We start from the raw sequence: 23076 nt of genomic DNA, 5'->3' as shown, positions 1-23076 counted from the left end.
GCAAAGGAAAGAAGACCTCTAGCTACTCTCTCTTAAATATATACATTCACTTTAAACCTCCTCCAGGACAAAAACATTATCTCGGTAACACCTTGTGTTATTTTATCTATCTAGATTATACAAAAGGTTTTGGTGGAAAGTTTGGGGTGCAGACGGACAGACAGGACAAATGTGCCCTTGGCTGGGATCACCAGGAAAAAGTACAACTGCACGAATCTCAGAAAGGTATATACATATTTCTTGGCTGTACATATAAAGGGATACAATGATTACCATAGCATTATAAAAATCCCGGGACAGCGGAGGACTTCTCTGCTGTCCTGGGGCGATCTTAAAATGCTGGTGAGCGGCAGCGAAGCCTTCGCTGCCACCCGTCAGCATTTTAAAATCGAAAGTCTTTGCTCCCCTCCGCCTGCCTTCAAAAGCTGTCCGGGATAGCAGAGAAACACGCTGCGTTTCTCCACTCTCCCGGGAAGGCAGGCAGGGGGGAGCAAAGACTTTCGCCCCCCCGCCGGCCTTCAGAAGAGGTCCCAGGGTTTTTTAAAATGCTGGCGGGCGGCAGCGAAGGGTTCGCTGCTGCCCGCCAGCATTTTAAGATCGCCCCGGACAGCGGAGAAGTCCTCCGCTGTCCCAGGGTTTTTTAAAATGCTGGGGGTGGGAAGAAAAGCCCTTGTCCCCCCCCTGCCTTCAGAAGAGGTCGGGGGACAGACCGTCCCCGGACCTGGTCTGAAGGCGGTTTCCATAGGAACGCATTGATTGATTTTCAATGCATTCCTATGGGAAACTGTGCTTCGCAAGACGAAAAACTCGCAAGAAGAAAAAACTTGTGGAACAAACTAATTTCGTCTTGCGAGGCACCATTGTATTTTGGTTCTGAATTGCATGATGTGTTCCTGAAAGTAGTTATGGGAGGCTACTGTTCAATGCCATGGGAGTCATCGTGTGGTGTCCTGCAGAGTTTCATCTTGTCCCCCATGCTATTTGACCTCTATATGAATCTACTGGGAGCTGTCGTCCGGAGATTTGACGTACCATCAATATGCAGATGACACCTACCTTTCTCTTTTTGTACCACCTGAGTTGGGAGAGGCAATTGCTTGGAGACCATGATGGACTGAATCTTGGAAAGACAGAGGTGTTATGTGTTCTGAGTTCTTACACCCAGGAAGTGAGGAGATGGCCTGTCCTGGGTGGGGTTACACTCCCCTGGGAGGAGCAGGTCTGTTCCTGGATTCAGCAATGTTTGTTACTGGAGGCTCAGGCAAGCTTAGAGGCTAGAAGTGCCTTTTTCAGATCCTGCTGGTTTACCCGCCTCAGCCCCTTTGGAGCAAAAATGACCTGGCCATTATACTCCACGATTGGCAACTTCCAAATTGGATTATTGCAATGTGCTCTAAATGGGGCTGCCCTTGAAGACATCTCAGAAACTTAAATTGGTCGAAAATACAGTGGCCAGATTACTGGCTCTGACTCCATTTAGATAGCACATACAGTGGTGCCCCGCAAGACGAATGCCTCGCAAGACGAAAAACCCGCAAGACGAAAGGGTTTTTCGGTTTTTGCGTCGCTTCGCTAGACGATTTTCCCTATGGGCTTGCTTCGCAAGACGAAAGCCCATAGGGAAATCTCCGGGGACCTCTTTTAAATGCTGGCGGTGGGGAGCAAAGCCTTTCCCCCCCCCTCCGGACTTCAGAAGAGGTCCAGGAAGGCCGGCGGGGGCGAAAGGCTTTGCTCCCCACCGCCAGCATTTTAAAAGCGGTCCGGGATAGCAGGGAAGCGCTTCCCGCTATCCCGGACGGCTTTTGAAGGCAGGCGGGGGGGAGCAAAGACTTTTGCCCCCCGCCGGCCTTCAGAAGAGGTCCAGGACCTCTTCCGAAGGCGGGCGGGGGCAAAAGTCTTTGTCCCCCCTGCCTGCCTTCCCGGGAAAGCGGGAAGGCAGCGCTGCGTTTTCCGCTCTCCCAGGAAGGCAGGCAGGGGGGAGCAAAGACTTTTGCCCCCCCCCCCCGACAGCCTTCAGAAGAGGTCGGGGGACAGACTGTCCCCGGACCTGGTCTGAAGGCGGTTTCCATAGGAACGCATTAATTGATTTTTAATGCATTCCTATGGGAAACCCTGCTTCGCAAGACGAAAAACTCGCAAGACGAAAAGACTTGCGGAACGAATTAATTTCGTCTTGCGAGGCACCACTGTAACTCCTGTTTTAAAACAGCTGCACTGGTTACCATTTTGTTACTGGCTCCAAGATACTCATGTTAGTGTTTAAAGACCTAAATGACTCAGCCTCTAGATACCTGAAAGACCAGCTCCTTCCCTGCTGGACCCCCTTGAGCTCTAAGATTGGTAGAGGGGGGCACTCTTGTTTGTTCCACTACCCTCAGACGCTATTGGGAGAGGGTGGCCAGGAAAGAAAATTCTCTCTGGCAGCCCCTAAGCTGTGGTTCTCCATCTCAATAGAGGTGTCTGGCAACTTCTTTATTTAGCTTCTGTGATACTTGAGATGCATATTTTTAGGACCCACCTTTTGTGATTTTTTTATTTTTTGTGATTGTCAGTTGTTTTAATCTGTTTTTTAACATTGTGTTTTAATTGTTGCAACCTGCCCTGGTACTTTAGGGTTAAGGGCAGGTAACAAATTAATACTTTATTTTTTAAAAATGGGGGCTTTTTAATAGTGTTTGTTTTTTGGTTCGTCCATGTTGTATCTAAATATGTTTCTCTTCCTCCTGTCCTTCTCCTTCTCTCCTCTTGCTTCTTTTTCCTCGTGATATAACCTGGATTTCTCAGACTATAAGAGTGGTTTCGGAGGGAAATTCGGTGTTCAAACAGAGAGGCAGGACTCCTCAGCTGTGGGGTTTGACTACAAGGAGAAACTAGCGAAGCACGAATCGCAACAAGGCATAGTTTCTAGTTGTAACTTACCCAGTGCAGCCATTTCTACCACAGACTTAAGTTGCTCTCTTTAAAAGCCCTGCACCTCCCTCGGGCAGTTTCACGGCAACATTTCTTTCTCTCTGAATCATATCATCCCAATACATTGCTGCAATCTTTAGTTGAATGTTTTAAAGCTAATGGCAGCCATTCTTCATTATTATGATTTTTGGCAAGTGCGCATCAGGTCAGTCGTCTGCAATAGTATTGCTTGAGTGTGGACTCTATGATATATAAGGAGTGAACCTCTTCCATGCCTTGTGTGGTTCTTGATTCTGGCCTACAGAGCCTGAGTCTTTGCCATAGAAAGGTTGCTTCTGTTCAGGAAATGTCACAAGTGATACCCACTTGTGAACAGCACGTCCTTGTTATGGCTTCCGTCATAACAAGAAGCCAACATTTTAGGTTTATGCTGAAATTGATAATACTGCTTAAAAATGCAGACATCGATGTCTTTTTCTTTAAATGCAATGGGTGAAATAGCATAACAGGCACCACTATGAGATTATCTTCTTTTCTCCATGTGCTGTGAAATCAACCTAGCCAACATTGCATAGAAATATACAGTGGTACCTCAGGTTACATATGCTTCAGGTTACATACGCTTCAGGTTACAGACTCCGCTAACCCAGAAATAGTACCTCGGGTTAAGAACTTTGCTTCAGGATGAGAACAGAAATTGTGTGGCGGTGGCACGGAAGCAGCGGGAGGCCCCATTAGCTAAAGTGGTGCTTCAGGTTAAGAACAGACCTCTGGAACGAATTAAGTACGTAACCAGAGGTACCACTGTATATATATATAGAGAGAGAGAGAAAGAGAGAGAGAGAGAGAGAGCTCCCTTGCCTCTTTCTTCAAAGGAAAACCCATGTGCAATTCATTTTCTAGAACTAGTACAGTAGTTTCCATATGTTGCAATGTTAAAGTCATGCACCATCCATCCAATATAAAATATGCCCTGATTTGGCTGTTAGAAGGTTTGAGATTTTGTTTTTAGTGATCACCACTTCACGCAGTGTATCAGTTCAATATAAAACATGTGAAATAATATCTTCATTGAAACGTAAGGCAAAGGTGATTTGGTTCCAGTGTTTTGGGTGGATAGATAAATATATATATAAACTCTCTTTACATAGAATCTCCTTGATGAAAATAAGGCAAGGTAGCCCATGAGATCTTTCCACAAATAAGAAGTATTTCATTCCTTCAGTTTCCCCCCACAGTGTGTGTGTTTTGTAGAAGTTTGTCTATCCAGCATTTAATTGTACTTCTGTTGTCGATCTGAAATGAGACATTGCCCTGCTCAAAGTAGACTCTCTGAAATCGGTGGGCCTGACTGATGTCAGTTCAGTGCTTTTCATTGTATCTACTGAAGACTATGGCTTGGTTGGATACAAAGCCCTCTGTGGTCAATATATCTGTGTCATTTTGGCATTTGAAATGCTCATTCATTGACATGGTGAATGCCAGCAGTGGTGAGAAGTAAATGCTAGAAGTAGAGTAATCCAAGGCTGTTCTATAGAAGTGGTGAGTGGCAGGCAGAGGTGTTGGGTCCAGAGAGGGAGAGCATCCTTTTCTTTGCTTGATTCCTGCCAACGGTCACCCAGTGTCATTTCAGCCAATGAATGCGGAAGCATGAATCTGGCCCATTGCAGCTTGCACATCTGCCAACACTTCTTCCAAAATCTTACAAGTATATATATATTTCATCTATTGCATCTACTTCTTTTCCGTTTTTTGCTTGGCTGCAGTCATTGGGAACTCTTAAGCATGCAGCTCCTTTCGGTACTCATCTGCATTTGAGAAAACTCAAAAGAGGGGTAGAAACAATCGCCTACAATTTTTTTTGTGTGTCCTGTTTTTAGACTATTCGAAAGGCTTTGGTGGAAAATATGGCGTGCAGAAAGATCGAATGGATAAGGTATGACTGTAAATCAAATATTTCTTATGGCAAGGATGGGCAACCTTTCATTTCTGTCTGGGAACTGATGATGAGTGGAGCCAGAGATAAATTGTCTGCATTAAATAATGTGGAATAAATACCCCCCGGCATCAGTTTTTATAATGGCTGCCTCAGATTAGAATCTCCAGTCTAATGCAAAGGTGCTCAGAAATAATCCCCTCTGAATTCAATGAGTATGTATACAAAGGAGCTTCTTATTTTATTTTTTAGAACAGCGGACTAATACAGATACTGTTCTGGAAAAGAGATACTTTCTTCGGTATATATACATACTCACGTGTGGCTGGTGGATGATGAAAGTGTTTTTTTTTTGTTGTTTTGTTTTTAAGAAAAAAAATTCTGAGGAAATTCATATCAGCTGCAATTTTAGCAGCTCACAAGAAGTAGAAAAACATTACAAAAATGTAGCATATAGATGTCCAAATGCATAAAAAAGAGTGTTGCAACATAAAAAGTATCAGGGATCAGTTCATAAAAGCATCCTCAACCTTCAGTGCAATTGTAACCATGTCTACTCATGTATTGAACCTTCATATATTTGTGATAGAGACATCTGTTTGCTTTGCTACCTCATATCATTGTGCACTTAAAGCTTCTCTACTGCTTTTTGAAATTGAGAGTTGCTCTTTTGAGTTCTCTGCTCAGTTGAAATTTAGCTTTGTGTTTCATTTTACTTATAAAAAAATGTCAAACCTCTTGCATCCAAGTTTGCATTTGTCATTAGATTGGCAAGTGTCAGGTGGCATTTTGCATTGTCTGGATACTTATTAAAATCACACAGCCTTTTTATTTGTTTTGAGTGCACATGTCACCTTTGAGAACTTGCAGCTTGTACATGAAAAGCAACTTTGGAGCATAAAAATGACTTCTTCAAATAAAACTGTTGTGTGCATTTCTAATAGCTTGTTATCTTGTCCCTGAATATGTTTGTGACCTCATCTGGCTTTTATTGATAGAATGCATCAGCTTTTGAAGATATTGAGAAATTGTCTTCAACGTACCAGAAGACCAAGCCGGTGGAAGCTGGTAAGGCTATGTTTTAAAATGCTGAAAATCTCTCTCCAATGTTTTCCTTGTTTATGGTTTAGCTTGCCCTTATACCTGAAATATCTTAAGTTCTTGATGGCCCAAGTGCCTAGCATTATGAGGATGAGGGGCTGTGAATCTCAGGCTTGTGTGCTCCTCTCTTCACCTCTGACACAGCCACAAGGAGATTCCTGAACTTTCAGCTTTTGTTTTGGATTAACCACGGTTTAGTGTCGCAACTGAATCCCAAGTTAATCTTAACTATGGTGAATGAAAACAAGACAGCTTCTTAAATTATGGCTTGAAGGTGACTAGTTTCTATTAAGCTAAGGCGAGCCACAGTTTCTCCCAAGTTCCGATGGCAGATGAAATGTGGTTAATCTATAAATGAAAGGAAAACTTCTCAACTCCTTGTAGCAACATTTCAGGGGTGGTGGTGGTTTGTGAGCCTGAGGTTTACTGCATTTCACCCTCATAATGCCAAGCCATGCTTAAGCATTACATGGGAGTGCAGCCATTGCATCAGCATAAGTACTAAATCTCCTAGGTGTATTTAGCTTTCTATGCTTGGAATGGTGAAATAAAAATTGGATGGACTTTCTAATGTATTTTCTTTTTTGTCTGCTCAGGAAGGGAGTCATCATTTTAAATTGAACGTGTCAGCTAATCCTTGGCCTTGTTGCTGGAACGACTCCCGAATTCCTAACTTTTAAGTCAGTCATTTAGGCCTGAACTTTCAATATGTTCCAATTTTTGCAGCATCTGTTTTTAGTAGGAAGGTGAATGAGTCAGGCTTCTCAGGGGATTACATTACTTTTTCTAAGTATAAAGAATTTGCTTAGTCTTAATTTTGGTTACCAGTTAACTCTGGATCTGTATGTTGTGGAGGTTTGCATAGGAAACTGCCCTGTAAAATGAACGTCTCAATATTTCTACTATTACAGCAAACAACAAAACTAGCAACATCAGAGCTAACTTTGAAAACCTAGCTAAGGATAAAGAGCAGGAGGATAGAAGGAAGGCAGAAGTCGAAAGAGCTCAAAGAATGGCACAGGACAAGCAAGAACAAGAGGAAGCCAGGAGGACGCTGGAAGTCAGTGAAATTCATTGTTTTGCCTCTTTCTTTCACCCTCCCTCACCCTTGAGAAAAAAGTCAGAATTGATTTTGTTTTGTTTTTTTGAAAATAATTAACTTTAAATCTTCTAGAAAGTTGTCAACTTTTACGATTCAAAACTAGAATACATATTATAAGTAGGTCTGGTTATTGATTGCTTAAAGTCTTCCTAGTTCCATGATTCATTAATTAGGCTGTAATCAAAACTATGGATTCAAAACTATGAGGAGGGAAGGAAGCTATTTTTAGATATTCTTAGGATCCCTGCTTTCTGGTTGTCACTGCAGTGTACATCCCAACTGATGAAGCTCACAAAAAGAAAGTTTCTGCTGATAAAATGTGAGCTGTTGTCAACCAATCCCTTTGTATCTGGACTGGACACAGAAACCTCTAGAAGCTAAACTGTTAGGACCTCCATCTCTATCTGAATTGCTCCTTTTATTGTTAAGAAACCTATTGGTGTAACTCTGTATTGCTAGCATCCTATAGGTCACTAGCTTTACTTGTAGCAGAGACATTCAGCTCCCTGATTTCCTTGCTCTGGTGCTGGCAACAGAATCATTGCTGAGCATTTCTGAGCTGCAGTCGGATAGAATTGGGTCCTGAAGATGGCAGGCACGCCTCCTTTATGACCCTAAAGCTTGATCCTATGACTGGGGCACAGAACTAGACAATAGAGAAGGATGTTTGCATGGGGCTGAGCAATTTTAAAATGTTCTCGCCCTGTAAGGTTTGAGTTAAGTAGCTGGCAAAATGCAGAGGCAGTTCCTCAGTAAAATATGTAGAGCCAGCTGGAATAAATACACTAGAAGGGTTTCTTTCTCCCGCCCCCCCATCTCTTGGAAAGCGTCAACCTCTGTTGAGTGTTCTCTGTTAAATGTAACTTGGCTGTATCCTTGCTCCCAACCAATTCCTTTCTTCATCATATGATCTGTGTCCCTGATGATGTCATTTAAATCTAAGAAAGAGAAAAGCAAGGTGGTAGTTTTTACTTTTATTTCTAATGAGCAAACATACTAGATTATTGCTCCTAAATGCCTACCTCTTTTGGACTATCTTTAAGTCCTAGAAAGTGCTGTGCAGTTTAATCTGGAGAAAATTACTAGCAGCGGCACCCAGCATGGGTCTTCCTACTGCCACCCACTCTGACTCCTGCCTTTGAGACGCTGATGTAGAAAGAAATTGCCTGTCTGCTACAGAATATGTGGGCTCTGTGAAATGAAATGCAGCAGTCCTGTACTGCTTGCATTCACAACACCTGGTAACAATTTAGCGTGTCAGACCACAGCCCTGGGACTACAAATGAAAAATAAGTTCCTCTCCCAGCTTTGTAGTATGTCTTGTCTTGTTAGTGGGTTAACTAGACAAGGGAAGACTTACAGACTTGTTTCCCATCAATGCTTACTTGCGGGGTGAGGGGTGGGGGTGGGGAGATATATAGTAATCAATGTTATAGTCATCGCTCTTGTGTATTGTAATTCACCATCAGGGAAATGCACAGTACCTAAATGTTTATGGCAGGAACAATGAACACATCACTTATAACCCAGTGCTACTAATTTTATGTATTCACAAATCTTATATCCTGTTCTTCTTTCAACGTGGAACTCAGGACGCCTGATGGCCAGTAGATAAAACAACTGTACACAGTAATATATCATCTAAACTACAAAGTCATGGCAGCAACAATTCATCAGTACAACTGCAACTAAAAATAGTTTACCTCTTTGTATAAGCACCTGGCCAGTGTAAAAATATATAGTCTCCTTGTAAAAACAGCATTCCTCCATGACTTTTTGCCCAGACATATATTGACTTAAGTGAACAACTGAGACTTAAAAGTGCAGTGCTTAATAAATCCTACAGCAATTTCACTAATCAGCCGTGGTAGAGAAATAAAGATACATACAGCGAAATAATCAGCTAATAGAAGAGTATAAAAATACAACAAATACAATACACTAACAATAGAAAGCAAAAACACACAATACCCTCTTCCCTCCCTCAGTAGCAGCAGCAATGTGGAAATAGGGATACATAAAGTGAAATGTGTAGAATATAGTAGATTTACCTATTGCCGTTTCCACAATTGTTTACACTAAACAGCTGACCACAAGTGTACTCGTTGTATGTATCTAGGGACAAGAGGGCCTTCTGTGACACTTTCAGCTTTCACCCAGAAGCATTATTTGATCCAATCTCCTATCCTGGGGTGCCTTTCTTCCCTAACTCTGACTATGGGATTCCTCCACCCCATTGGCAGTTGTCATAGGGGTGCTGCACACTTGTTGCTCCAGAAATGGTGACCTGTGTCACCTGTGTTGCTCCACCTCACACCAGTTGCTGTTAATTGGCATCATTGTTTCTGGGAGTCTCAGGAACAGGAGGCTGCAAAAACTCCCTTCTGACTCCCACTGTCTTGGTGGCAGCTGCTGCCTCTGACAGCGCTCCACCTGGCAGTTCACATTTGGGCCATCTTTCATCTCCCTGTCCTTTACCCTTAAGTCCAATCAGCTTGTCAGAAAGGTCATGTTTGGTGCACTGGAAAATGCGGTGCCATTATGTTCTGAGGCCATTTTAAAAATAGGAGCTTGAAGCCTGATTGGTGAATTAATGCAAGGGAACCAGCCCCCCATGCTTAAGGATACAAAGGTAAAGGAATCCCTGACCATTAGGTCCAGTCGTGGCCAACTCTGGGGTCGCGGCGCTCATCTCACTTTATTGGCTGAGGGAGCCGGCGTACAGCTTCTGGGTCGTGTGGCCTGCATGACTAAGCTGCTTCTGGCGAACCAGAGCAGCGCACGGAAACGCCGTTTACCTTCCCACAGGAGTGGTACCTATTTATCTACTTGCACTTTGACATGCTTTCGAAATGCTAGGTGGGCAGGAGTAGGGACAGAGCAACAGGAGCTCACCCCGTCACGGAGATTCAAACCGCCAACCTTCTGATTGGCAAGTCCTAGGCCACCTGCGTCTCTTAAGGATACATAGAAAGCAACAAAACAGGTGAAGGAAGAACTTAACAGGAAGTACAGGTGTCTTGCTTTATGGTGTGGGATTCTCCTTGCAAGTGGATCTTGTGAAGGAAATAGTATACTTGCCAGCCCATTCACACTGCCACGGTGCTGCTCCATGGGGCAGCAGTGATGGCATAAGAGTCAGCCCATGAGTGGGGTAACTTGGTTGCCATATTCATGCAGCTTGCCACTGACTGTGTTGAGTTGCAAGCTCTCAACATGGTCACACTGGCTCACATGCTCCTTGTAGCTGTAACTGCAGAGTAACTCCTTGTGTAGGATTTAAAGGACGACCTCACCATAGTCTTACTGTTAAGTATTCTCCTCACTGTGCCTGCTTTCTGTTTTAGCCTCCTGCAGTGTGACTCCATAAGTGAAACTGCTGCAGAAAATAAGTTACCTTCCTTACAAATTCTCTCACTTTTTCATAGAGGGGCAAGTTAGTGGTGGTGTTGCGTGTTAAGTGCAAGTCACAAAATTCCTGCTCCTCTTGTTGTGTCATGTCTATGCTACAGATTTGGCTTTGATCCATATCTCTTCTCCCACCCACCCAGGGGCGCCGACTTATAAAAAATATTGGGGGGGCCCATACCGGGGTCCTGCCCCGGGAAGTTTTCTAAATTTTAGATGAAAATTAGTGAGTTTTAAAGTTTTTTTAAAGTATTTTAGAGTCATATGATCAACATTAGAACCCCGAAAACTCGACTCTCTATAACTCCACACTCCGGGAAACTCGACAAGCCTGAAACACTTTTTGGCTTTGAAAAAAGAAACAAAACATAAACACGCACGGTATTTTCGTAAAAAGCTAATTTAATTTACAGTAACAATTATGCTTATAGACTATTACAGAGCAGTGAATATATAGCTCTGAAAAGACTGAAATGATATTTAAATAAATCCTAAACTATCATTAAAAGAATAAAACATAAAATATTGCTGTCGCACGGTAATAGCACTTTGATTAATAAGTGAAATAGCTAATTTAAGCTTACTTTGAATAAGGCTGAGGGTTCATTAAATAAAAATAATATCTCAAAGTTAATGCTTTAATACAGTTAATAAAGTTAATACAGTATGCCTAATACTGTATGTAAATACTGTAATACTGTATGTAAATAACGGGCTTTAATTGGGTCTTACACCCTAAAAATATTTAAGTATTTGAAAATAACTAATACAGTACTATTGTAATATAGAAATACAGTACTAAACTAGTACTAATATTTCAAAACTGAAAATTTAACATTCTGTATGTATTTAATTCTCTATTTTATAAAGATTTTTAATATCTGACAGTGAGTTTGGAGTAGCCCAATGCAAAAATCCTGAGGATCCATGTGGATCCATGCTTTGTAACCACGTTTTTGCACCACTGTGACCCTAGGCAACAGTGGGTGCGTGATTTTTTTGGTGCAAGATGTAGCCATGGACATGCTATGTGATCTGATGGTGAATTTGGGGTGACCCAATGCAAAAATCCTGAGGATCCATGTGGATCCGTGCTTTGTAACCACGTTTTTGCACCACTGTGACCCTAGGCAACAGTGGGTGCGTGATTTTTTTGGTGCAAGATGTAGCCATGAACATGCTATGTGATCTGATGGTGAATTTGGGGTGACCCAATGCAAAAATCCTGAGGATCCATGTGGACCCGTGCTTTGTAACCACGTTTTTGCACCACTGTGACCCTAGGCAACAGTGGGTGCGTGATTTTTTTGGTGCAGGCTGTAGCCATGGACATGCTATGTTATCTGATGGTGAATTTGGGGTGACCCAGTGCAAAGATCCTGTGGATCCATGCTTTGTAACCACGTTTTTGCACCACTGTGACCCTAGGCAACAGTGGGTGCGTGATTTTTTTGGTACAGACTGTAGCCATGGACATGTAATGTGATCTGATGGTGAATTTGGGGTGACCCGATGCAAAAATCCTGAGGATCCATGTGGATCCGTGCTTTGTAACCACGTTTTTGCACCACTGTGACCCTAGGCAACAGTGGATGCGTGATTTTTTTGGTGCAGGCTGTAGCCATGGACATGCTATGTTATCTGATGGTGAATTTGGGGTGACCCAGTGCAAAGATCCTGTGGATCCATGCTTTGTAACCACGTTTTTGCACCATTGCAGCCCCAGGCAACAGTGGGTGCGTGATTTTTTTGGTACAGACTGTAGCCATGGACATGTAATGTGATCTGATGGTGAATTTGGGGTGACCCGATGCAAAAATCCTGAGGATCCATGTGGATCCGTGCTTTGTCACCACGTTTTAAATTGGGAGGGAAGGAAAAACACAGAAGGGACAAGAATCACAAGAGGGGTGTGCGGAGAAGCAGCTGGCTAAGAATGCAGGCGAGGAGTTTAACGGGGTGGGGGGGAGGAAAGGAAGGCAAAAGTCCCCCCCCCCCAAGCCAGCCCTCTCTCTCTCTCTCTCTCTCCCACCTGGAGCCTGCAGTGTGACTAGGAAAGAATTAGAAGGAAGGACTCGATCCTTTCCTTAACCCTCTGCTTGCCAGGAGGGCAGGGGATTCCCTGCTCTTTGTTGAGTTTGAGCAAACGCAGCAACAGAAGCGGGTGGGCAGTAAGACCCTGAGGCAGAATGCAGGAAAGCCCCTGCGCTCCAGCGAGTCAGCTCCAGGGACCACACATTCGCTCAATAACACGCACAGAGCGAAATTTACGGTAATAATTTTTGTTAAATTATTGGGGGGGCAGAGCCCCCCCAAACGAATTTTTGAGGGGGCTCGGGCCCCCTCAGGCCCCATGGAGTCGGCGCCTATGCACCCACCCACTCTGTTTTCTCTCTCTTTCTTTTAAAGGAACAGGCCAAAGCCAAGAAACAAACTCCACCTCCATCTCCTGCTCCTGTTCCTGTTCCTTCTCCCACACTGCAGCCTGTGGAAGAAAAATTGCCATCAAGTCCAGTCTATGAGGTTAGTTTGCTAACTTTAGTCATTTAGCCAAACAGGAAAACAGCAAAACCTTAGCTGAAGGGCAAATGCTTTGCATGCTGACGCTCCCAGGTACAATCATTGGCATCTACCTGTCAGGTAGGAACTGCTGTCAAAGAGGTCTGTTCCTCCTCTGCTTGTCAGAGGAGACAATGGTGTGCTATATGCACAAGTAGTCCAACAGGGGCACCACCAGAAGCTGCCTTATACCACTCAGGACAATAACATTGTAATAAATTTAATCACATTTGCTATGCTAAATTTGGAACATTCGACAAGGGAGAGATCATGGGGAGAAATGAGAATACGCTTGAATGAATTATCACGGCGTAGTGAGGAGCAGACTTTCAGCTGTACATGCTGTGCAATTGTATTCCCACAATGACTGAGATGCGGCTGTTGCAGTGCACCACCCCAGCTTCTCCTCGAGTCTGCCAAATTACTTTGCCAAGGAATTGATCTGTTGGACTCTCATAAGGCACTTGCTGTGTATCTTCACGGGAAGGGCACTTGCAAAATGTCAGCTTGCAGCAGTCTCTAAAATGCAAGCAGTCCATGGGCTGTCTTCATGTGCTCCTCATTTTTGAAAACTCCGATAAGGAGGAGTTATTGGTTATGGGGAGGCTTCTAAGCATGTTCAGCTGAAAGCGCTGAGGAAGGTCTAAAGGGGGCTTCTGTGTCAGGTGGAGCAGATGAGCATTTGGGGGTGCAGGGGGCTGGCACAGGGGTGCCCTTCCCCTGCACACTTTAGCCCTATATGCATAAATGTGGGTGTGGTGTGCACTGTGTCCTGTGTACCGGGGGTGGGGCACCTTTATTAGCCCAACAGGGACATTCTGAGAGCCTCATGCCAGCTGTGGGTGGGGTCAGATGCAAAACAGACGGAGCTATGAATATAACTTCTACTTTTGTACTGTAGCATATATGCAAAAAAAGAGGTTTCTCTGTGTGTGCTTGTGTGCACTTTCCTCTCCACCCTATGTGCAGGCAAGCAGCAGTTCAAGAACACATGCCAGTCCAGGCTGTGGATTGGAGCAGACCTTAAAGAGTCCCCGCATTCCCCACCACCCTTCCCCCAGGGCTGAGGTTTCCTCCTCCTAAGGGAGGCAGTAACAACTGCATTTCTGTAACAACAATGTACTTGAAGTTCTCTCTGTCTGTTAGGATGCCGTTTCCTTTGAGTCTGGCTACAAGAATTCAAATGCAAATTACTCAGCCGCACACGAGCCAGAAACCAACAACAAAGTTGAAGAATCTGACTACCAAGAAGCAGTCAGTAAGCGGGAGCCAGAGTATGAATCTGAGACGGTGTATGAAGTGGCTGGGGCAGGAAACCAGTATCAAGCAGGTTCGTCAGCTTGTCTTTTGACCTAGGAGAGATCTCTTTGGTCATGGCTTTAGGCAATGGTAGACTGTTCTCAGATCTGGTAGTTTGAGATGTTCAGGCTAGAAAACACTCAGTAAGTGACAGGAGCTGGGAGGTAATACTTTTGAGTAGACGGTTCCTTTTTTTCCCTAAAGCTATGCAGGGCTGTTTGTAGCTAATGCTGGGCAGGAGATTTACCTGGGAAGCCTCTCTGTGCTGTATTGAGCTCCTTAGAGTAGCATCAGATACAAACCTATAAATATTTGCGGTCTGTGCTTTCTGAAAAACAAAGCTGGGGGAAAGGCATACTAGCTTGACTTGTAAGGTGTTAATGGTGTTACATATAGGACATTTGGTGGGCCAGGGATATCTAATGATTCTAGGCATCTGAAAGTAAGTCCCTCTCGGTGGGATTTATTCTCCAGTAAGCATGTCTAGGATTGCAACCGCAGCCTACTAGGTCTTGGCTTCAGACAATAAAAATGATCTTAAATGGTGATTAGAACCTATGTTGGTTCTAATCCTTTTATTGTGTCATGCATAGTAGTAATGTGTCCCTTTCCCTTTAGATGAAAGTACTTACGAATACGAAAACGACCTTGGAATAACAGCGATAGCCTTATATGATTACCAGGCTGGTAAGCAATACATACTCTTAGTTCTGCAGCTCTGTTTTTTTAAAAAAAATATATTTTGCATGGGGCTATATTGAGCACATACACACACACACACACACAATATTCTTCAAAAAGCACTATCTCATACAATGCAGAACATTTTCAGAGCTGTGTCATAAATTTTGCAGTTTTCTGAACACAGTCCACAAGCATAGGAATGGTGGGTGCGAAATTCAGTAGGTGAGAATATTGACTAAGTTTCTAACCCTCGCGCCTGCTTTAAAGACAAGACAGAAGTACTGTTTTGGGGGGACAGGAGGCAGGTGGGTGTGGAGGACTCCCTGGTCCTGAATGGGGTAACTGTGCCCCTGAAGGACCAGGTGTACAGACTGGGAGTCATTTTGGAGGTGGAGGTCAATTCTGTGTCCAGGGCAGCTGTTTACCAGCTCCATCTGGTACGCAGACCGAGACCCTACCTGCCCGCAGACTGTCTCGCCAGAGTGTTGCATGCTCTGGTTATCTCTCGCTTGGACTACTGCAATGTGCTCTATGTGGGGCTACCTTTGAAAGTGACCCAGAAACTACAACTAATCCAGAATGTGGTAACTAGACTGGTGACTGGGAGCGGCCGCTGAGACCACATAATACCAGTCTTGAAATACCTACATTGGCTCCCAGTACATTTCCGAGCACAATTCAAACTGTTGATGCTTACCTTTAAGGCCCTAAATGGCCTCGGTCCAGTATATCTGAAGGAGCGTCTCTACCCCCATCTTTCTACCTGGACACTTAGGTCCAGCGCCAAGGGCCTTCTGGCGGTTCCCTCACTGCGAGAAGCCAAGTTATAGGGAACCAGGCAGAGGGCCTTCTCGGTAGTTGCACCCGCCCTGTGGAATGCCCTCCCACCAGATGTCAAAGAGAACAACAACTTACCAGACTTTTAGAAGACATCTGAAGGCAGCCCTGTTTAGGGAAGCTTTTAATGTTTGATGGATTACAGTATTTTAATATTTTGTTGGAAGCCGCCCAGAGTGGCTGGGGAAGCCCAGCCAGATGGGCGGGGGCATAAATAATAAATAATAATTATAGTTACAGATAGGTAGCCGTGTTGGTCTGCCATAGTCAAAACAAAAAAAATTCCTTCCAGTAGCACCTTAAAGACCAACTAAGTTAGTTATTGGTATGAGCTTTCGTGTGCATCTGAAGAAGTGTGCATGCACACGAAAGCTCATACCAAGAACTAACTTAGTTGGTCTTTAAGGTGCTACTGGAAGGAATATTTTTTGTTTTAAATAATAATTATAATTATTATTTATTATTATTTATTATTATTTATTATAAAGTTGTGTAGGCAACACCTAATGGTATGTCAGAAGCCAAGAAGGTAGGCTGAGGCTACATCTCACAGCTTTGCTATATGACAGAGAAGTATTTTCTGCTTAAATCACTTACTCTGATTGAGACACTGAATTTCAGTTTGTGGTAATTCGTTACACCAAATAGTTGGCCACATAGCGTTCCAAAGCAGAATCCACATTGTCTTTTGGGGAAAGGGTTATTAGTTCCACCTCTAGGTTCAAAAATATATTTCCACATCTGTGGCAGGAGTTAGTAGATGATAAAAATAACTGGTAACTCTCCCAGTTTTATGAAAGATTTTACGTAAGCATTTTTGTTTTGCTCTTGGGATTTGGATTACCCTTTCTTCTGCAAGGTTTGTGTCACTCACCTTACTTGCTTTCCAGTATGCTGAGTATATTCCCCTGAGAATCCTTGCCAAACAGTCTCCCTTTTGCAATCTGCTTCAAAGGGATTTCCCTTTTGGTAAGCATTCCTGTCACGGCCACCCAGGTCTGGTCCCAGCTCACAAGAGACCTCACTCCGTTGCAGCTTATTTACAGGAAAAGTTTATTGAAGATTTCTGCTTCTCATACAGTTCAGCATTGTGGCCGTACGTCTGCCACGTTAGACCGCTGAAGTCCCCTCTGACTCCTCCCCTCTTCCGCACCAACTTAATAGCCTGGCTCTAGACCACCTCTTCCTCTCCTTTCTTTTCCGCAGGGTCTTCCTGCCCCCCTGGGTTCCCTCTCTCCGTGACTCGCCTGAGGCTGAATCCTCTGCCGCCTCCTCCCCCCTCTTTCTGGCTTTAGGGCCGGGCTCCTCCCCTGAGCTCTCTCCACTTCCGCGCGCCTCTACGTTTGAACTTGGCGCGCGTACGTTGCTGCTGACCCTTCTTTCGACCGCTACACCACCCCCTGCTCTGCTCTCCACCCTTTTCGGCTGAACACCCTGCTCCAACCCCCTCTCTCTGTTCTCTCCTAATCCTGCTCCCTCCGAGAGGCTGACGACTCCACCCCCTTTACTCCGTTCCGGCTGAGACGTCTCTTGCTTCCTCTGTCTTCCACTGGGCTCCTCTCCGCTTCTCCCTTCTCCTCCCCTTTGCTTGATTAAGGTAACCCCCTTTTGAGAATCCTCTGACTCGCTGCTCAGACTCGTGGATTCCCTCAGAATTCCGTCATCTTCTTCCTCATCCTTCTGCCCCTCCTCCCACTCGCTCTCCGTCTCCTCTGTCATCTCCTCCTCTCTCCCAGAAACCCTGACATCCATCCCCCCCTCGAAGCCCCCCCTTCCCCCCTCCCGCTCGCCGGGGACCGGTTGTGGAAACTGCGGCTCTTCGGGGGTAGGCTCAGGATACAGGTCGTCTACGTCAATGTTCTCTGCTGGCAGTTCTGTGTAAGCGTATTCGAAGTCGGGTTCTTCCCCCAAATGCTTCTCAGTCTCTGCTTCCCTCGCTACTTCCTCCGGTGCTGCCCGCCAAGGACCTATCAGCCACCTCTTACGCCATTCCTCCTCTGGCTGCTCCTCCCACCAATAAGGGGTTTCCGTGTCCACCCCCGAGCACGATCCCCTGGGCGGGCTTGAGTCTGGTGTTCTTTCCTCGGGGGAAGAGAAACCCCTGAACGTGCTATCTGACAATGTGGGTGTGAAAAGCCAGTCATCAAAGTACTCAGCTGGCATGGGTCTATGTGGGAAAAGTGCATGGAACTCTTCTTTCAAAAGGGGTTCGTCTAACTCGTAGCCTGGCACCCAACTATTAGCAGCGGCTGGTGTGCCCTCCCTGGCGAGAAAATATTCAACTCCCTCCTCCCCCCATCTCGAGTCCAGTATCTCTGTGACCTCGTTAAGAGGTTCTGGTCTTGGCGATTCCCCCCTCTCAGGCGCCCTCCTACGTGGCTCTGGGGGTGCTCCTGACTCTTGAAACCTGTGTGGGGTTTTGTAGGGAGTGAGCACCGACCTATGAAAGACCGGGTGCACCCTGGAACCTTCCGGAAGGGCTAGACGAAAAGCCACCGGATTGATCTTAGCCTCAACTTGATATGGCCCTAGCTGCCTGTGTCCTAACTTCTTCTTGGCCAATGACCTGGCCGGCATCGCGTGGGCTGCTAACCACACCCAGTCCCCAACCTGGATGTCCTCTCCCGCCCTCCTGTGCTTATCGGCTTGCACCTTATACGCCTGTTTTGCCAGCTCCAAATGTCTCCGCAGCTCCTCGTGCACCTCTTGCAACTCCGCTGCAAACTGGTCGGCATCTTGAGGCCCCCCCCCTCCTGGTGCCGCAAATCTCGGGAAGGTTCTGGGATGACGGCCATTGTTCGCGAAGAAAGGCGTCACCCCGGTGGAAGCGTGTTTCGTGTTGTTGTAGGCGAATTCAGCCATCGGCAGATAGTCCACCCACGCCGCAGGTCGCTGGTTGGCGTAGCACCGCAGGTACTGCTGCATGATCGCGTTGACCCTCTCCGCTTGACCGTTGGTTTGTGGATGCCTCGCCGATGTCAGGTTGATTTTGACGTGCAAGATGCCCAGAAGCTTTCGCCAGAAAGTGGAAACAAACTGGCGCCCCCTGTCGGACAAGACGGACTGCGGAAGTCCATGCACTCTGAAGACGTGATCGATGAAGAGCTTTGCGGTCTGTTCTGCCGTCGCCACCTTGGCACAAGGGATGAAGTGCGCCATCTTGGTGAACAAGTCCACCACCACTAACACCGCCGTCTTACCTCTGGAGCTGGGCAGGTCTGTAACAAAGTCCAACGCTACCCTCTCCCATGGTTGCTGCGGTGTCTCCAGCGGTTCTAGCAATCCCGCCTGCTTCTGGTGCACTGGTTTGGACCTCTGGCAGATATCACACCTGGCGACGTAGTCCGCCACCTCTCCTCTCATCTGGGGCCACCAAAAGTCTCTAGCCACCAACTCTATCGTCTTTTCTTTGCCGAAATGGCCTGCACTAGGGGCGTCATGCAACTGTTGCAGAACCTTGGCTCGAAGATCGTCGGTGGGCACGTAAAGGGCACCCTTACGAGTCAAAAGTCCATCTTGTAATTGAAACTCATCGTTGTGTCGCGACCCTCCGCGTAGCTCCTCCAGCTTAGACTGTGCAAACTGATCCCTTTGCAACGCGCGTCGCACCGCGTCCAGGTCGACTGCGATGGTAGCGCACGTCCACGCCTGCGGTGCGAAAATGTGCTTTGCTGCGATTGGAGCTGCTTCCTCCAAGTATTGCGGCTTTCGGGACAGCGCGTCTGCAATAACATTGGAGTCTCCTGGGATGTATTCTATTTTGAAGTCGAAGTCCGCAAAGAACTCCGCCCAGCGCATGTGTCGCTGGGTCTGCAACTTAGCCGTCCGCCAATACTCTAAGTTCTTGTGATCCGTGCGGACCTGCACCGTGTGCTTGGCTCCTATTAAGAAGTGTCGCCACGCTTTGAAAGCTGCATGAATGGCCAACAACTCCCTGTCCCATATGGTATAATTGCGCTCCGTCTTGCTGAGCTTCCGGGAGTAGAACGCACCCGGTCGCCAGTTGCCTTGTGAATCCTCTTGCAAAAGAACGGCCCCAACCGCTCTATCTGACGCATCGGTCTCTACCCGCATGGGTCTGCCGGGATTCACGTGGAGCAGCTGCTCTTCGGAGGCGAAAAGACCCTTAAGCGTCCGGAAGGACCGCTCCGCTTGTTCGGTCCAGACGAACTTCTTCTTCTTGGAACTGAGGGTGTCAGTGATCGCCGCCGTCGCGTTCGCAAAACCTTTAATAAACTTGCGGTAAAAATTGGCAAAGCCGATGAACCTCTGGACCTCTTTCCGATTTCGAGGGCTTTTCCAGTCCAACAGCGCTTGAACCTTAGCCCTGTCCATGGCCAGTCCCTCGTCGGACAACTTGTAGCCAAGGAAATCAACCTCTCTGACATCAAACTGGCACTTTTCCAACTTGGCGTACAGCCTGTGTTCCTTCAGCCTCTGCAGGACCTCCCTCACGTCCTTATCGTGATCCTCCGGCGATTCCGAGAAAATCAGGATATCGTCGAGAAAGCAGACACACTTTTTGTAGAGGAGACCTGCTAGCACGTGGTGCATAAATGCTTGAAAAACGTGGCTGCCATTTTGGAGGCCGAAAGGCATGACTCTGTATTCGTATGTGCCCAGAGGGGTGAACATGGCGGTCTTCCACTCATCTCCTTTCCGGATGCGGATGAGATTGTAAGCTCCACGTAGGTCCAGCTTGGTGAAAATCTTGCCCCTCCTGACGGTCGCTAAAAGGTCGTCAATCTTGGGCATGGGGAAAGCTTTGGGCTTAGTCAAGCTGTTGATGAACCTGTAATCCACTATAAGCCTTTTTTGGGGCGTGTCCTTCTTCTTCACAAAGAAAACAGGGCTGCCTCCCGCTGCTTTAGATTCCTGGATGAAACCTCGCTTGAGGTTATGGTCTATGAACTCCCGAAGCTCTTGCATTTCGTCCTCCGACATGGAGTACAGCTTGGCAGCAGGCAATTGCGCCCCTGGCACTAAATCAATCGCGCAGTCGTAAGGTCTATGAGGCGGCAACTTGTCAGCTTCCTTCTCACAGAAAACCTCCAAGAATTCCTGGTACTTGTGAGGCACTGTTTGCACCATACCCAGATGCAATGGCTGCTCAGCTTCTCCTCCCTGATCGGTCTGAAAGCAATGCTGAGCACAATACGATGAACAAAAGTTGATCTGCCTCTGGTACCACGCAACCGCGGGACTGTGCCTCTCCAGCCAACTCATGCCTAACACGATGGGTGTGTCCGATAAGTGGGTGACATTGAAACTAATAAGCTCTCGATGGTTGCCAATCTGCATCATCATGGGAGGGGTTTGCTGCACCACTTGCCCCCCCAGCAACTTCCTGCCGTCCACCGTGACCACGTTCAGAGGCGTCGTTGCAGGCAGGAGCGCCATGTTGTGCTGCTTAACGAACTGCAGTCCCATGAAGTCGGCGTTGCTTCCCGAATCGATCGTTATTGGAACCTCGAGGAGTCTCCCATCAGGCAACTGGAGTGTTGCTGTGAGCAGAACTGCCGGTTTGGGAGGCAAAGGGTCCACGCTCTGCAGTGATGCTGGGGGCTTGTCTACAGATCCGCCTGGCTGAGCCCCAGTAGCTCTGCTTCCAGCCAGGCACTGTCGTTTCCCTGAAGCTGCTCCCCTGGTTGCACCTCTGCTGTTACAGTTGCCAGCGCTGCAGTGTGCTTCTGGAGCCTCTGGGGGCACTCTTTCGCCATATGGTGCGCACTGTCACAGATGTAACACTTCCTGGTTCCTCTAGGAGGCTTCGCTTTGGCTGCACCAGGGACAGGGCTCTGGGATGGCTTCTGAGCCCTAGCACCACCAATCTCCATTGGCTCCTCTCTGTCCTTCCCCATTGACGAGGGGTGCGCACGGCTGAAGTCCCTGTGCACAAAAGGGAGAGTCCTTGCTTGCGCACGCGCTTGGGGCCCGTCCTCCTCATGCCACGGACGCCCCTCATGTCGAATTCCAAGAGCTAAAGCCCGTTGCACCACGTCTTCTAGGGTCTGGGGTCTGTCCCCCCTAGCGATCTCATCCTTGATGGGGGGGCTCAATCCCTCCCAAAAAAGATCTCTGACCGGTTTACTGTCCTTTGGCCAATCTAAGGCGGTGAGCAATGCAAAAAATTTAGAGTGGTATTGGCGCACAGTCGCTTTCCCCTGCCTCAGCCCGTGCATTTGACGGCGCGCAATGTCCACATCCACAGAGGATTGAAAACAAGAATCCATCGCTTTGATGAACGCAGTTGAATCGCGACGGGCCGGTCCATCTTCGCGCCACAAATTGCGTAGCCAAGCCCTGGCCTCCCCATGCAGGTGCGAAACAATGAACCCCACTCTCTCCTCCTCATCTTTAAAATCGTGACGGAGTAAGTGCAGTGCATATACAACGTCCGCCCTGAAATTGGGATAGTCTTGCAAGTTGCCATTAAAATGCGGAACTAGGGCACCCCCCCTCCGTCCAAGCGCAATGCCCTCCGCTCTGGATCCTGGGGCCCCCGCCTTGTCCGCGCGCTCCCACCTTGCCTGCAAATCCTGGCACGTCTTCTCCAAGTCGTCATTCTTCTTCTGCGAAGCAATGACTGCCGATGTGAGAGCGGTAACCTGATTCCGCAATGCAACCAGCTGCTCCTCAGCGCTCATGGCTGCTCCCGTTCGTGAGCTTCGCAAAAAAAAATTTTTGCTTTGAGGGAGGGGACTTACTGTCACGGCCACCCAGGTCTGGTCCCAGCTCACAAGAGACCTCACTCCGTTGCAGCTTATTTACAGGAAAAGTTTATTGAAGATTTCTGCTTCTCATACAGTTCAGCATTGTGGCCGTACGTCTGCCACGTTAGACCGCTGAAGTCCCCTCTGACTCCTCCCCTCTTCCGCACCAACTTAATAGCCTGGCTCTAGACCACCTCTTCCTCTCCTTTCTTTTCCGCAGGGTCTTCCTGCCCCCCTGGGTTCCCTCTCTCCGTGACTCGCCTGAGGCTGAATCCTCTGCCGCCTCCTCCCCCCTCTTTCTGGCTTTAGGGCCGGGCTCCTCCCCTGAGCTCTCTCCACTTCCGCGCGCCTCTACGTTTGAACTTGGCGCGCGTACGTTGCTGCTGACCCTTCTTTCGACCGCTACACCACCCCCTGCTCTGCTCTCCACCCTTTTCGGCTGAACACCCTGCTCCAACCCCCTCTCTCTGTTCTCTCCTAATCCTGCTCCCTCCGAGAGGCTGACGACTCCACCCCCTTTACTCCGT

General features: G+C 47.0%; 1 protein-coding gene across 2 annotated transcripts in view; it reads left to right on the top strand.

Moving 5' to 3' along the window:
* CTTN (cortactin) overlaps window positions 1–23076 on the top strand; it is a 38432-nt gene that overhangs the window by 12848 nt on the left and 2508 nt on the right. Inside the window, exons 9-16 of one of the 2 annotated variants that reach the window (XM_081891731.1) lie at window positions 115–225; window positions 2785–2895; window positions 4791–4846; window positions 5845–5914; window positions 6859–7007; window positions 12867–12980; window positions 14163–14346; window positions 14934–15002. In XM_081891731.1, coding sequence (XP_081747857.1) covers window positions 115–225; window positions 2785–2895; window positions 4791–4846; window positions 5845–5914; window positions 6859–7007; window positions 12867–12980; window positions 14163–14346; window positions 14934–15002 — 864 coding nt within the window. The remainder of the gene's footprint in view (window positions 1–114; window positions 226–2784; window positions 2896–4790; window positions 4847–5844; window positions 5915–6858; window positions 7008–12866; window positions 12981–14162; window positions 14347–14933; window positions 15003–23076) is intronic. The other variant, XM_081891732.1, reaches the window with a different exon arrangement.

The sequence above is a fragment of the Podarcis melisellensis genome, assembly GCF_964234715.1.
Source record: "Podarcis melisellensis genome assembly, chromosome: 1".
Taxonomy (NCBI): Eukaryota; Metazoa; Chordata; class Lepidosauria; order Squamata; family Lacertidae; genus Podarcis; species Podarcis melisellensis.
The sequence above is the reverse complement of the archived record's forward strand: the minus strand, read 5'-3'. Positions and strand labels throughout refer to the sequence as shown.